Source organism: Calonectris borealis, chromosome 1 (assembly GCF_964195595.1).
Source record: "Calonectris borealis chromosome 1, bCalBor7.hap1.2, whole genome shotgun sequence".
NCBI classification, from domain to species: domain Eukaryota; kingdom Metazoa; phylum Chordata; class Aves; order Procellariiformes; family Procellariidae; genus Calonectris; species Calonectris borealis.
In genome coordinates, this window is record NC_134312.1 from 189,714,898 (window position 1) to 189,728,191 (window position 13,294).

General features: G+C 45.6%; 2 protein-coding genes across 16 annotated transcripts in view; both read left to right on the forward strand.

The window, feature by feature from the left end:
- FNDC3A (fibronectin type III domain containing 3A) overlaps nucleotides 1-3,362 on the forward strand; it is a 131,038-nt gene extending 127,676 nt beyond the window's left edge. For all 15 annotated transcript variants that reach the window (XM_075139616.1, XM_075139612.1, XM_075139610.1 and 12 more), the window contains one exon: nucleotides 890-3,362. In XM_075139616.1, the coding sequence (XP_074995717.1) occupies nucleotides 890-1,201 (312 nt within the window). In that variant the 3' untranslated portion in view covers nucleotides 1,202-3,362. The remainder of the gene's footprint in view (nucleotides 1-889) is intronic.
- A 283-nt stretch (nucleotides 3,363-3,645) lies between these two features.
- On the forward strand, nucleotides 3,646-8,162 carry MLNR (motilin receptor). The gene is made up of 2 exons (XM_075139892.1): nucleotides 3,646-4,436; nucleotides 6,340-8,162. Exons 1-2 carry the CDS (start codon nucleotides 3,680-3,682, stop codon nucleotides 6,651-6,653), a joined length of 1,071 nt encoding a protein of 356 aa, XP_074995993.1. The 5' UTR covers nucleotides 3,646-3,679; the 3' UTR covers nucleotides 6,654-8,162.
- Nucleotides 8,163-13,294: the final 5,132 nt, after the last annotated feature.

Here is a 13,294-nt window from a genome sequence, read left to right on the forward strand (position 1 = left end):
GCTTCTTTCATTGAATGGTCGATAGTTTGCATTTGTGAAACACTGTTGAACAGTCTGATAACTGTAGGGAAAACTTCTGCATGATGTGGTATTTCTGTATCCTGCTATCAATTGAATAAAGCAAATCCAGATAATGGTGCGGGGGAGGTGAAGGGGTTTGAAGAGAGAAATCAAATTGTACTATGCTACCCACGTAATAGCTCAGTACCTATTGATACACCTATAAACAGAAAGTTGCGCCCACATGGGATTTCGTGGGCTTTTACAGGACCTTTACGTAGCTGCAAATCAGTTAATTTGAGAAGGCAGCATTTAGATTTCACTGAATTAGGCAGTCCATGCTGAAGAGTCATCTGTGTCTGGGATCTGACGAAATTAAGAATCGCAGAGAGGACTCCTTGTGGCTTTCCTGATAAAATGTTTATTGGGATAAATTATAATATTTCAAACACATGATATCTTAACTACAACAGAGTATGTTAGATTGGATTAGACTTAATGAAGTAGCTTGATACAGAGTTAATTACCTAAAATCCAGTGATACAATATTGTATATTACATTCCATAGTGTTGTATTTACATTGTAAGTGGTCACTAAAACACCTTAACACTGGGGCTTCTGACAGAGTTTTATTTGGCGTGTATTCATCATGGCGTAAAAGCACCTGCAGTTCTTTTCCTGTGTTTCACCAGAAGGACTGGAGACTTTATCTGGCATTCAAATTGCGTTTGTGAGCTTTTTGTCCATTTTTCTTTGCATGGGTGAAAACACTGGTGAGGAGTCACCCTTTTTACAGTTACCTTCACCATAAACAAAACCATACTGGGATATATATGTGTATGTAGGACGTTTTTACTTGATGAATTGCTTTTTTTTCTTTACTGCCAGATTTATAAGGGTCCGGACTGGTCATTCCGATACACAGGCCTCCAGCTGAACTGTGAATACCGTTTCCGCGCATGTGCCATTCGACAGTGCCAAGAGACAGTAGGTCACCAGGACCTGATAGGCCCCTACAGCGCACCCGTGCTGTTCATCTCTCAGAGGACTGAACCACCGGCAAGCGCCAAGGACACTGTGCAAACCACAAGGACACAATGGTCACAGAGCGACCAAGTGTGTGCTGCTGTCATCCTTGCACTTTTTGCTATCTTTTCCATTCTGATTGCTGTTATCATTCAGTACTTCGTAATAAAGTGAAGAAAAGAGATTTATTTTAGAATGCTGCCCATTACATTTTACTTTCTCATAATCTAAAAGTAATTCTGTTCTCTTGCTTTTACAAAAACAGGCATTTAGCACCGGCATTGGGACTGATGCAAAAATTTTCAGCCACTTTCAAATGCTTACTGGTAGGTATAGGCTGACACATGTTGTTAGAATGCAAGCCACAGAAATACAATCTTTTCTTTAATATGCCTTCTTGCAGTACAAACTCTATATGGGGCAGGCAAGCAGTGTTTAATGAAAAGGGTTTGACCAGTAAACACGAGTGTAAAAATGGTTTCCTGGCCCACACTTTTAAGGGTTGCTACCATAACAGGGAAGACCGTGTAGATCACATTTAGAACTTACACTAACAAACTTGTGCTGTATACAATATTAATCTGATGCTGTGAAAGCAATTTAGCGCTGTATTTCTACCTCCTCATTTGTCTTAATTATTTGGGAAGCAGGATTTATGCTGAAAAACAGAAGGGGCTTTTCTCAGGCAGCAAATAATAAACTGGATGGAAGAGAGTGCATGAAGGAAGCTTCTTATCTGATAAATGTGGAGTTCTTCACTGCAAGTAGATATTTTCGAAAGACTACAAGGGGATGGCACAAGTGGTTTATCTTACCCCCAGGATTTGACGTTTACTTACAAAAATGCCTCTTTTACTTCTTATGAATATAGAAGGGAGAGTGTGAGAGAACTTCTTAGACTTACTATTTAAATTGAAAAACACATTTCTGAAGTTGACCTTTGGATGCAGTTTATACAGATGTCTGTGCCCTCTGATTTTGGCTAGTTAATAGATTTTTGAGATAAAATTCATTATTGAATTTTTGCTGTTTCCCCAGCATTCACTTGCCATATCCACCAGAATCAAGCACTGCCTTTTTTTCGTTTTCTTTCTGTCTTTCTTTCTTTCTTTGGGGCACCAAATCAGAAGACGAAGTGTAGTAATTTGCACCAGAAGACTTAAAGCTGCTTTTTTCTTGAGATCCTAATGTTTAATGTAATGTCTCTTTGGATACTGTACCAAATTGTTGATTGCATGTAGTTAATGTTGCATTAGAGCACTTTGCAATTGCATAACTCATCAATGTTTTGTGAGCTTGCATTTGTGAGTTCTTGAATGACCAGACTGAATTTTATCAAGTATCCCATTGAACATCTTGCTAGATGTCAATGATTGCCAGTGACATAAAGCTTGTAGTGAAACTATCTTTAAAAAAAAAAAAAAAATCCTTGTCTCATCACACTTACGTTATTTGTTATACACTTTGTAATTAGCTATTTTTAATTTATTTGAGTTACAAGATAGTGGATCATTAATGACTTCTAGTTGTGTTCAGTTTAGCATTTTTAATGGTATTAAACACTTCTGTCAGTCTTAATAATAAAAAAAGGAACCTCTGTCTTGTGCTTTGAAGATCTCTGAAGAATTTCTCTTATATTAGAATGGGCATGTATTGTAATTGTTTATACGTCCAATGATCTGTGCTGTAGAATAATGTTGCTGAGTTTCGTTTTTTTTTTTTTTAAAAAAAAGGCGAAGAACTCGGCCTCCACGTGGCGAGAAAGATGTGTCTTTAAAATGTACTGTATGTTTACATTTTCTTTCGAATTTGTCATTTGTACGTATAGGCTGATACCTTCCCGCAGGATACCGCGATAACTGATGTTTTCTAGAACCTTCTTAAAAGTGCCATGTTTGGCAGTGCAAATGAGGTTGCGTGTAACAGCCCAGAGATTTCTTACGGTCGAATGTCTAAAACGGTAAGATTTGTTACTACAGTTAATCTGCAGTGACTTATGTTTTTCATAGTAAAATTCAAATGAGCTCCTATTTTTGATAGTCATTTAATAGTGTATTTGCCATTTGAGCCTCAGTGCGTATTACTGCATTGAAGACAGTTTTTAATGTAATCTTAATTTTACCTCATATACTGTACATTCCAAAAATAAATAAAAAAAAGAAAAACTCTAAACTTTTTAAAACGTTATAGATACACTACCAAACATATCACTTTACAATTGTACAACGTCGGACTCCATGAAGACGAACCTGTATAGTCTGATAGAAAACACATAAACTATGTAGCAAAGTATCTTTAAAAATCTGTGGAAAATAAAACTATCATTCTTTTTTGTTGTTGTCGTCGTCACTCCGCTTTGCCTGCACCGCTGCTGCACAAGCGCTTCCCTTCCCCCGGCTGCCCGGCGGCGGTGCCGGTGCGGCGGGCGGGGGGCCGCGGCAGGGCCTCTCCCCTCAGGGCGGTCGCGGCCCCTCCCCGCCCGCCGGCGCTTCCCCGAGGCGGCGGGAGCTGAGGGGCGGCGGGGCCGGGCGCCCCCCCGGAGCCCCCGCCGCGGGGCGGGGAGGAGGCCGGAGGAGTGGCGCTGCCCCCGGCGGGGCGCGTCCCGCCGCGGCGGCGGCGGAGGGGGCTGAGGCGGCCGCGTCCCCCGACGGCATGTGGGGCGGCGGGAACGGCAGCGAGGGCGAGCCCCGGCCGTGGCTGCCCTGCGACGAGCGGCTGTGCTTGGCGCTGCCGGTGCGGGCGCTTGTCCCAGTCACGGCCGTCTGCCTGGGGCTCTTCGTGGTCGGCGTGGTGGGCAACGTCCTGACGGTGCTGGTCATCCGCGGCTACCGCGACATGAAGACCACCACCAACCTCTACCTGGGCAGCATGGCTGTCTCGGACCTGCTCATCCTCATGGGGCTGCCCTTCGACCTCTACCGCCTCTGGCGCTCCCGACCCTGGATCTTCGGGCAGCTGCTGTGCCGCCTCTCCCACTACCTCAGCGAGGGCTGCACCTACTGCACCATCCTCCACATCACCGCCCTCACCGTGGAGCGCTACCTCGCCATCTGCTTCCCCCTCAAGGCCAAGGTGGTTGTCACCAAGCGCCGGGTGAAGGCCGTCATCGGCGTCCTCTGGGCCTTCGCCTTCCTCTCTGCCGGCCCCTTCTTCTTCCTGGTCGGCGTGGAGCAGCCCGACAACCACACCGACTTCAGCCGCGAGTGCAAGCCCACCCTGCAGGCCGTGGAGTCCGGCCTGCTGGCCACCATGTTCTGGGTCACCACCTTCTACTTCGTCCTGCCCGTCATCTGCCTCAGCGTCCTCTACGGCTTCATCGGCCACGAGCTGTGGCAGAACAACGCCCGCCTGCGGGGTCCCAATGCGGTCCTCCGGGAGAAGGGGCACCGCCAGGCGATCAAAATCCTGGGTGAGTCCCTCCTCCATCCCGCCTCAGGCTGGGGGGTCATGGCTGGGGCTAGGACCGGGGCTGGGGGGCCACGGCTGGGGCTAGGACTGGGGTTGAAGCACCCGCAGCTCCCACGCAGGGTAGGGATAGCACAGGGGAACATCCCAGCCGTGCTGCCGAGCCCTCCTGTGCTCCCGGGGACCGCCGCGGCAGGGATTTCGCTCCCTCACGGCTGAGGCTTCACCTGGTGCAGCATTGCTCATCCAGCAGCGCGACTGCCTGCTGTAGAAATACCCTTTATCTGAATTTTACCAAGCAGAACCGAGTACAAGGTAGTCTGCAACTTCAGAAAAACTGTGGTAGCATCAGTAGTTTCTTCCAGTGGGCAGCGAACACCTCTGGATAGTAAATTTCTGCTTCTGAAAAATAAGTTTGATTTTCTTAGCAGTCTTTCGTAGCTCTCCTAGGAGTAAATCCACTGGTTGCCCAAGCAGGCTGAAAAACAGCAGCTTAACCCTTACGAGCCATTTGCAGACAAATCACATAACACTGAAGCACTTTCTGCTGATGTAGGATGCTGTTAATTTTTATCTCGTTTTCTTAGTCATATGTTCATTAACATAGCATCAGGCTCTGCAAAGTTAGAGATCGCAGTCTGCCCTGGAGCTTTAAAGTTTGCAAATAGTGGCCGATCTGAAGAAATAAAAAAGGAAAGAAAAGGAAAGAAAAAAGAAATTCAACTATTAATGAGGATAAACCAAAATGCCTTGGTTATTTTTTTTTCTGCCTTTAGTGAAGGATTTACATGCTACATGGGAGACATCTTTTAGTAAGGATGTAATCGGATGGAAATAGCGTAGCACAAAAGAAAGAAACTAGTAAACCAAGAGAGTACATTTTGCTAACTTATTTCAGGAAGGTATTCACACTGGAGTAAGCACAAGGTTTTCCAACAGAAACGCCCATGTTCAACAATCTCCTCAGAATCCACTGAACCAGACCGATTCCCCCTTATCTCAAAGAGCCAGCAGCTCTACGCGTGTGATGTATTTCAGGTGTGAACTTGCTTTGGCTAGATCCCTTTTTTTTAAGCTCTGAGAAACACAAAGGATGCTCCATAAATGAGTATTTGTTTTACTTACGTGCATTTATAAACAAAAATAACTAAAAATACGGATACAGTAATACGCTTATTTAATTGTTCCTCATCTGCTCCTGCTATGATGCCATTGCAAGAGTGTTTGGATTTGTATTTGTTTGTATCGTGCTAAAACGTGACACAAGACCTCGAGAACAGCTGGAGTGACTCACGCTAGAGATCATCTAGTCAAATATCTGTCTCCATCAGTAATTGTCTGGGGACACATGTAGGAAAAAAAATCAATAGACCAACTACACTGTAAGTCTTTACGTTAGCAACCATCCCATTACAACAGTGCGAATGGGAGCCTGGGTGTCTGAGGTTCAGCCTTACGCTACGGTCTTTTTCAGTAATGTTGACATATTACAGAACAGTGGCGAATGGAGCTGCTGTGTGCTTCCACAAAAACACCTCTCCTTATTCTGACTTTTGTTTTCATATCACACACATGGCATTACAGATGTTGCCGAGGAGACTCTTTGTTGTGCCTGATGTTATTATATGGATGTTACACCACTGTTAGTTGTTTACATTTTTCTCAGCAAACTCATCTCATGGTTTAGCTGAAGATTTTACCAGTTACCTTTTAATCCAAAGACTAACAAACAGACCTGATGCTATTCCCGTTTTCGTGGTTTTCCAACAATTTAATGCCGTTATTTCTATATGTCATTTGTACCAGTTAGAAGAACCTGCAAAATCAGCCATGTAAAATTTAATTTACTGGATGGTTGAAAAGTTAACTTGCTCCTTAACTGTCGCATGTGTTATTTTGTCTTATAGCTGTGGTGGTTCTGGCCTTTGTAATTTGCTGGTTGCCTTTCCACATCGGCAGGATCGTATTTATAAACACCCAGGACACCAAGACGATGCTGTTCTCCCAGTACTTCAATATATTCGCCCTGCAGCTTTTCTACCTGAGCGCATCCATCAACCCTATCCTCTACAACCTCATTTCTAAGAAGTACAGGGCAGCAGCCTACAAGCTGCTGTTGCCACACCGAGCTGCCGAATGGGCTTTCACGGTAACGAAAAACGCTGGTGGCTACACAGAGACCAGCGCTAGCCCAAGAAACGAGTACACCACCAGCTTCTGAGACTGCAGCCAGCACTCTTCTAGGCGTTCTCTGCAAAGGAAGGGAACTTCCTTTTCGCAGGAGAGTCGCAAAAGGATGGACATTTGTCAGGCCGCGTGGTATTTTGTAACCATTTGTGTTTTGAAATACTTGTCTTTTTATTCACAGAGCAAGCAGGCACCGTAAAGTAGTGAGAATGATGAGCAACTCGTGAAAGATAACTCAATAGGAAAAGCTGTAGTAAATTGCCAGTGAAACTGTGGCTTCAGTTTATTACATGTTGTTCATTGCATGTGTTCTGTGCAATTTCTAGTATTTTCTAAAAATCATAACATCAAGGATCGCAAAGGAGGAGGGAGTTGGAGGTAGCAGCTCCGGGGCTGCAGCCTTTGCCATTTTAAAATGGTTTTCTTATAAACGAGATTTTACAAAACACAGTCTTGCAAGGAGGTGGACGCAAAAGAAATGGCCCACCACCTTGGACATCCTTGGTAGAAGGGGGCAGATATTTTTACTACCTGGTCTTTTAATCATGAAGGGGAGTTTCCCGCATGGTTTCACTGACTCTTCCCGTGGGAAAGCATCTCCTCTGCGCAGCAGCCTCTGGGCTTAACCCTTTTGGTCTGACCCATGCGATCAAATAAGGTCTCTTATTTATATATTAGCAGCCAATCCTCTGTATCTCTAAGAGTTGAGATACTCCTGGTCACTTCCTCGTGATAGACCCATAGTGTTTGGTTAACGTCAGCGGTATGTCTCCACTGCGTCACGTTATGTACTGCGCGTGCAAATAATACACCCGTCTCACCACAAACGAGACCCGTCACCGAACGTGCTGGATTGCACCCAGGACTTACTGCTATGTAACACTGCACTGCACGTCAAAAAACCACTTACTAATTTTGCTCCAAAGATTTTAAATACAAACTTAAACTCTACAATTTAGGAAGAAGCGCTTGTTGTGAGGAAGAGCTAGAAGGAGTTGCAGTACCAGTTTCTCCGGAGGGCCGTCGCACCTATGAGTTTTACCTGTTACCTCCCTGGCTACAGTAACATAAATCTGGACCAGAATCAATGAAGTGGGACTGCGCTTACAGGAGCATCACTGGTGGTATGTCCATGCTTGCCCTTGGTTATCTGTTAACCCCTGTTAATTAACATGTCTGTGGTTCAAAGAGTGGTGTTTACTGTATGCTGGAGTTTACCACAAGGGTGTTTGCTGCCATGCGAAGGCAGAATTCAACATCCAGCTCTGAGATCTCAAGGCGGCGGAGCTGAACTCGAGCCTTCTCCGGGTTTTAAAAATATGACCAATTCTCCATTTAACAATCCATAGCTCTGAGTCACTGCATAAAAAAATGTAAAAACAGAAAAAAAACCCGAGCTCACTGCACACACGTTAAGGTTTCTTCTTCTGTTGGCTTCGTACTGGGGGAGAGCAGTTGTCTGCAGGGCTTGGGTTGGGTTGCTTTTGCTGGGGGGGGGTGGAGCAGTCATTAAAATGTTATATTATAATAAAAGAACAGCTGGTATTTTGTGTTTGTTTGGAAAAGCTATTTTTAACAGTAATCTTTAAAAATGTATGTAGGCAAAGAGGAAAAAAGATGCTTTGTCACATTGATAAGTGGCCGTGGAGCCTCTTCTGCATGCCGGTGATCTGCTGGTAAAGGTTTTTCCTTTACCGCTAGCTACTAAATTGCACTGGGAGGTAAACACTTCCCCGGCGGAAATTTCCACAAAAGCAATCCCGTAAGTACCACAAGCGCCAGGTGTGAGCGGGAGGAGGCAGGGAAATGCCCTAGTGGGATGCTGAACTGAACCCCCCCTTCTCCGGGGCGCGTTCCTTCCCGCAGAGAGCCCTGGCACCCCTCTGCTCGCTAAGCGGCTGGGTGTCCAGGCAGGGCCCTGTGAGGGTCCCTCGCGGCTGGGACCCTGTCTCGCTGCTTGCAAGCTGCTCGGGAGGTGACTGTGTTTCTGCGGGGAGCTTCAGGCTTGGGCTACTCTGGCTCAGCCTCGGACGCTGCAGCAGAAGGCTTCTGCTCCCAGTGGCAGGCTCCGTGGAAATGGTCTGGTTTTCTGGGAAAGTCATTCGTATCCCTATTATAAATACCCCTTTTGCATGCTTACTAGAATAACACACGCAGCAAACCGCATTTGTGAGCTTGCAGTGCCTTTTCGTTTAATGCTCTGTCACCACCAAAACAGACGCTTAGGAAATAGATGGAGTTTTTGGGGAGTTTTCTCAGAATTAACCAGGCCTGGCACTGCTGTCTGTAGCGGTCGGTCCTGGATTGTGTAAGGAGGGATGTTGTAAGTAAAAAAAAGTCTTATTTATTCCCAGGAACTCTGTGTTCAGGTGCAGCCAGGCTATCTTTAGAAGAAATATTTCAGAAGTAGTTTCCATACAGGCTATAAAATAAATATAAGGGAAAATGGACTAGAGGTGCAGAGCAACTTTACCAGGCAGAGAGAAAGAAATGATGATGATAATTTTAAAAAGTGAAAATGGGAGGATGTAAAAGAAAAACACAAAGAATGGATGATAAAAAGAAAGCATGTCAAGGTACTCTGCTTCTCACACATCTTAAGAAAACACTTAGTTATGGTGAAATGCACAGGAAGGAAAACCAGTGGTTTTTACACAGCCCATGAAGGACCTCAGAGGCTTGTTATAGAGTGTGATGGTACTTAGGAAGACATTAAACCAAAATTAACCACCTGAAGTTTGAAAGGGATCTAAAACTGGTTATTCTTAAACACATGAACAGGTTTTTCTTAACGGAGCGGAAAGAAAGTCCTCCCATGGTCTGTAGCTTAAAGCGACAGCTCGGCCCCCTGCAGCTCAGCCTCGCCCACTCGGGGACCTGCGGCCTCGGCAATGCTCGCTGACCGCCTGCCCCACGCTTGCAAAGCTGCCAGGCGCCCACCACTGACTGCCAAGCACTGCAATAAAAGAAAGAAAGAAAGAAAAAGAGCTGGTAGCTCAAGGGCAAGTTGAGAAAAGACACCCGGGAAATCCATGGAAACCCTTCTCTGGGAGGGAGGCTACCTCTGCGAAATCTTACTGCTGTGATGCAGATGCAGAAAGCTTGTGAAAGCTTTACAGTCTGAGCAGCCGTGACAGAGGAGTGATGGTCTCCGACGAGTAGATCATTAGTAAGAGAGCCCCCCGTGGCTGCTTGTGCGTCCAGCCTCCTGTGAGCCCGCTCTGAAAGCTGCTGTGGCTGCTCAATAAATTTTTTGATACCTGCTTTTAAGTCAGTAGTTTGTCACATCTCTTAGGCTGTCCCTTTAAGCAGGCATAAACAAAGCTGCTGAAGTTATTGGGAAACCACATTTGCATATTCTGTTAACTTTGGTTAAGCATTCCCGCTGATAAGACCCAGCTTCATTCTAACAGGAGGCAAGTTTTCTCATACTTACGATTCCGGTGCATCAGAAACAGGGAAAGGAACAGCCACTGCAACGGGCAACGCTAGGGCAAGCACCAGAAAGTCACTCCCCGATACTCTTCTTATTTTCTATCTAATTTCCATATTCATTAAACAGCTGTACGTGGTGTATATAACTCCACAATAAATTTGGGGTATGATATTCCCTGGCTCTAACATAACCTCATTTGCATTTGCAGCTTGATAATACTATGTCACCATTTCACTTAACATGACTCTAAATTAAATATGTATTAGAGTACCTAAATTAGACAATAGCTATTCTAAATCTATTCTAAAAATCTATTCTAAAATAGAAATCTATCCTAAAAATGGAATTTCTGTTCTAAAATAGTTGTTTCTTACTGTAAGAACCAATATTTCTCTCTGCTATTTAATCAGATAGCCTGATCTGTATGTGTTGATGCTCATAAGGGATTCAAAGCATCTTTCGCTCCTAGTAAGTTGACACTTCAAGGTTTATTGCTTATTTCCCACTCAGCAAAATACATACAGAGGTTGTCATGGTTTAACCCCAGCCGGCAACTAAGCCCCACGCAGCCGCTCGCTCACTCCCCCCAGGTGGGATGGGGGAGAGAATCGAAAGGGTAAAAGTGAGAAAACTCGTGGGCTGAGATAAAGACAGTTCGATAGGCAAAGCAAAAGCCGCGCACACAAGCAAAGCAAAACAAGGAATCCATTCACTGCTTCCCATCGGCAGGCAGGTGTTCAGCCATCTCCAGGGAAGCAGGGCTCCATCACGCGTAGCGGTGACTTGGGAAGACAAACGCCATCACTCCAAACGTCCCCCCCCTTCCTTCTTCCCCCAGCTTTATATGCTGAGCATGATGTCACATGGTATGGGATACCCCTTTGGTCAGTTGGGGTCAGCTGTCCCAGCCGTGTCCCCTCCCAGCTTCTTGTGCACCCCCAGCCTGCTCGCTGGTGGGGTGGGGTGAGGAGCAGAAAAGGCCTTGACTCTGTGCTAGCACTGCTCAGCAATAGCTAAAACATCCCTGTGTTATCAACACTGTTTCCAGCACAAATCCAAAACACAGCCCCATACCAGCACTATGAAGAAAATGAACTCTATCCCAGCCAAAACCAGCACAGAGGTATGATGTACTCTGTTTTAACTAAAACTTTTCCTGGATTGGAAACAATGGTTCTCCTGGTCCTTGTGGAGCATCTGCATTTGGTTTTTTACCAATTGTTTTACAATTAACAAAGAATTTTACAGTGCTTTATTACAAAAAGACAAACAAATCCTATTTTCCTTTCCCCTGTCTCTTCGGAAGTCGTGTGAACCAAGCAAACAAGATTTCTTCCAAGGGCATCTCCTGGAAGGAGTTGAAACCTTCAAACATCAGTTTCCAAATGCTGCCATTCTGAAAAGTAATTGCCAGAAACTGGATAGCAGCACCAGCTTTGTGGGATCCTTCCAGGGAAAAAGCACGATGCTGAAATGAGCCCGGGGCAGCAGCAAAAACCCACTTGGGGATGCGTAGAGCGGCCCTGGGGCATCCCATGGGCAACCCCTTCCCTGCTTGCCACTGTCTGGGGGATTTTGGCATCAGGGCAGGGCGAGGGGACTGTCAGTCCCTTCCCCAGCCTCCATGTGTCACCTGCCCTCTCCTTACAGCAGGCTCTCCTCTCAACTGGCACTGGCCTGGGTCTGTAAATAAAAAAGGCTTTTGCTGTCTGTTTTTCTCTTTAATGTATCAATTAGAACAAACAAAAAAAAAAAGACAACTAGCCAGAGGGGCACCAGATAAGCACCATTGCTGTTTTATACAGAGGTTTGGCACACTCACGGCAATTGACCTTTTGGTGAACAAAGACCTTCCAAGTTCAAAGCTGCTCTTTTACTTGCTAAAATGATGCTGTCTCCAAAGGCACTTTGCAGCTGGCCTGGGAAAACAGAGAGGTGCAGGGACACGTGTTTTCTCCCTACAGCCATTCCCTTAAAATCCCATTTGGTACCGTGCTGCATCTCTCCCACAGGAAACACAAAGCCTAAGGCCACCTCTGCAATTCAGAGAGATGATTCAAAGTGAGCTGAAAAAGAGCCAAGTATAAAGTGACTCAGGTGTGACCCAAACTGCTCTAAATTAGTCTCAGTCTAAACTGACCGAATGTCGCCCTGGCCTTGGATGAGTCAAGCCTGATGGGAACAAGCCCCAGCATCCCTGGGGTGCCACCTCCTATTTGATTTAGGAACAGGCTTACAAAATAAGCCACTTTTATGTTAAAATTAGTAACCAGAGGTATAGTTCCACTGTTTTAGGGAACTACTTACAAACTGGTTTACTGTTACTGTATGTTCCTGGGCACCTGTGACGCTGCACTCAAGCTTTGGTGCAGGTTTCCTGGAGCTCAGAAGAAAATTGGGGGAAAACACTGCACCTGGGGTCAAGGTTTGCATCTGAGGGGGCAGATATGAAATTAAACCTCTCGGGCCAGTCATCTCTCTCTGCTATGCAGAGGTTGACGCTGCTGCCAAGCATCCCGTGATGCCCATCTCCATATCCACACTTGCTGCAAGTGGGTGGAGGGAGTTCCCAGGCAATAGTGTTGGCGCCCCAGCCCACTTGCATGGCTGGAAAGAGGTCTTCCCCTAAATGCCCTAGAAGCTAATCATCATCATCCTCCAAATCTCTCCTTAAGGACTCACCTTGCTTGTGATGCTTATTGAAAAGTCTCCACGCCAAGGCCAGAGCTGGGTACAAGTCAGATAATAATGTACTACAATGGTGTCCTAAACCTGGGACTTCACCAAATACCCCTGCAGTTAGCAACAAAGAGCCCAAATTCAGCACAGTGAACCAGCCTGAGAGGCGTCATCTGGAAATCACTGAAACCAGTACAGAGAGGCAGAAATGCAAGTAAGATGAAAGGGTGTATTTACCTGGAATGGAAGAACACCACCAGTGTACGGATGCTACAGGAGGCACTCTGATCCCTCTGGAGGGTGGTACAATCACTGAATCAGAGATGACAGCCATCCTGGCCACAGCAGGAAATAAAAGGCAGCAAAAGGATAAAAGTAACTGTTTTTTTTCCACAACTTATTTAAGATATCCTACATGACAAGGAGCAGCATGGTAGAACACAAAGGATGGTGGGATCCCAGGTGCCCTCACACCCAGCCACAGTGGAAGCAAGTCACCTCTACGTCAGCGCTCTCAAACTCGGCTATGATGTCAGATGACTACAAATGCTTACATTCCT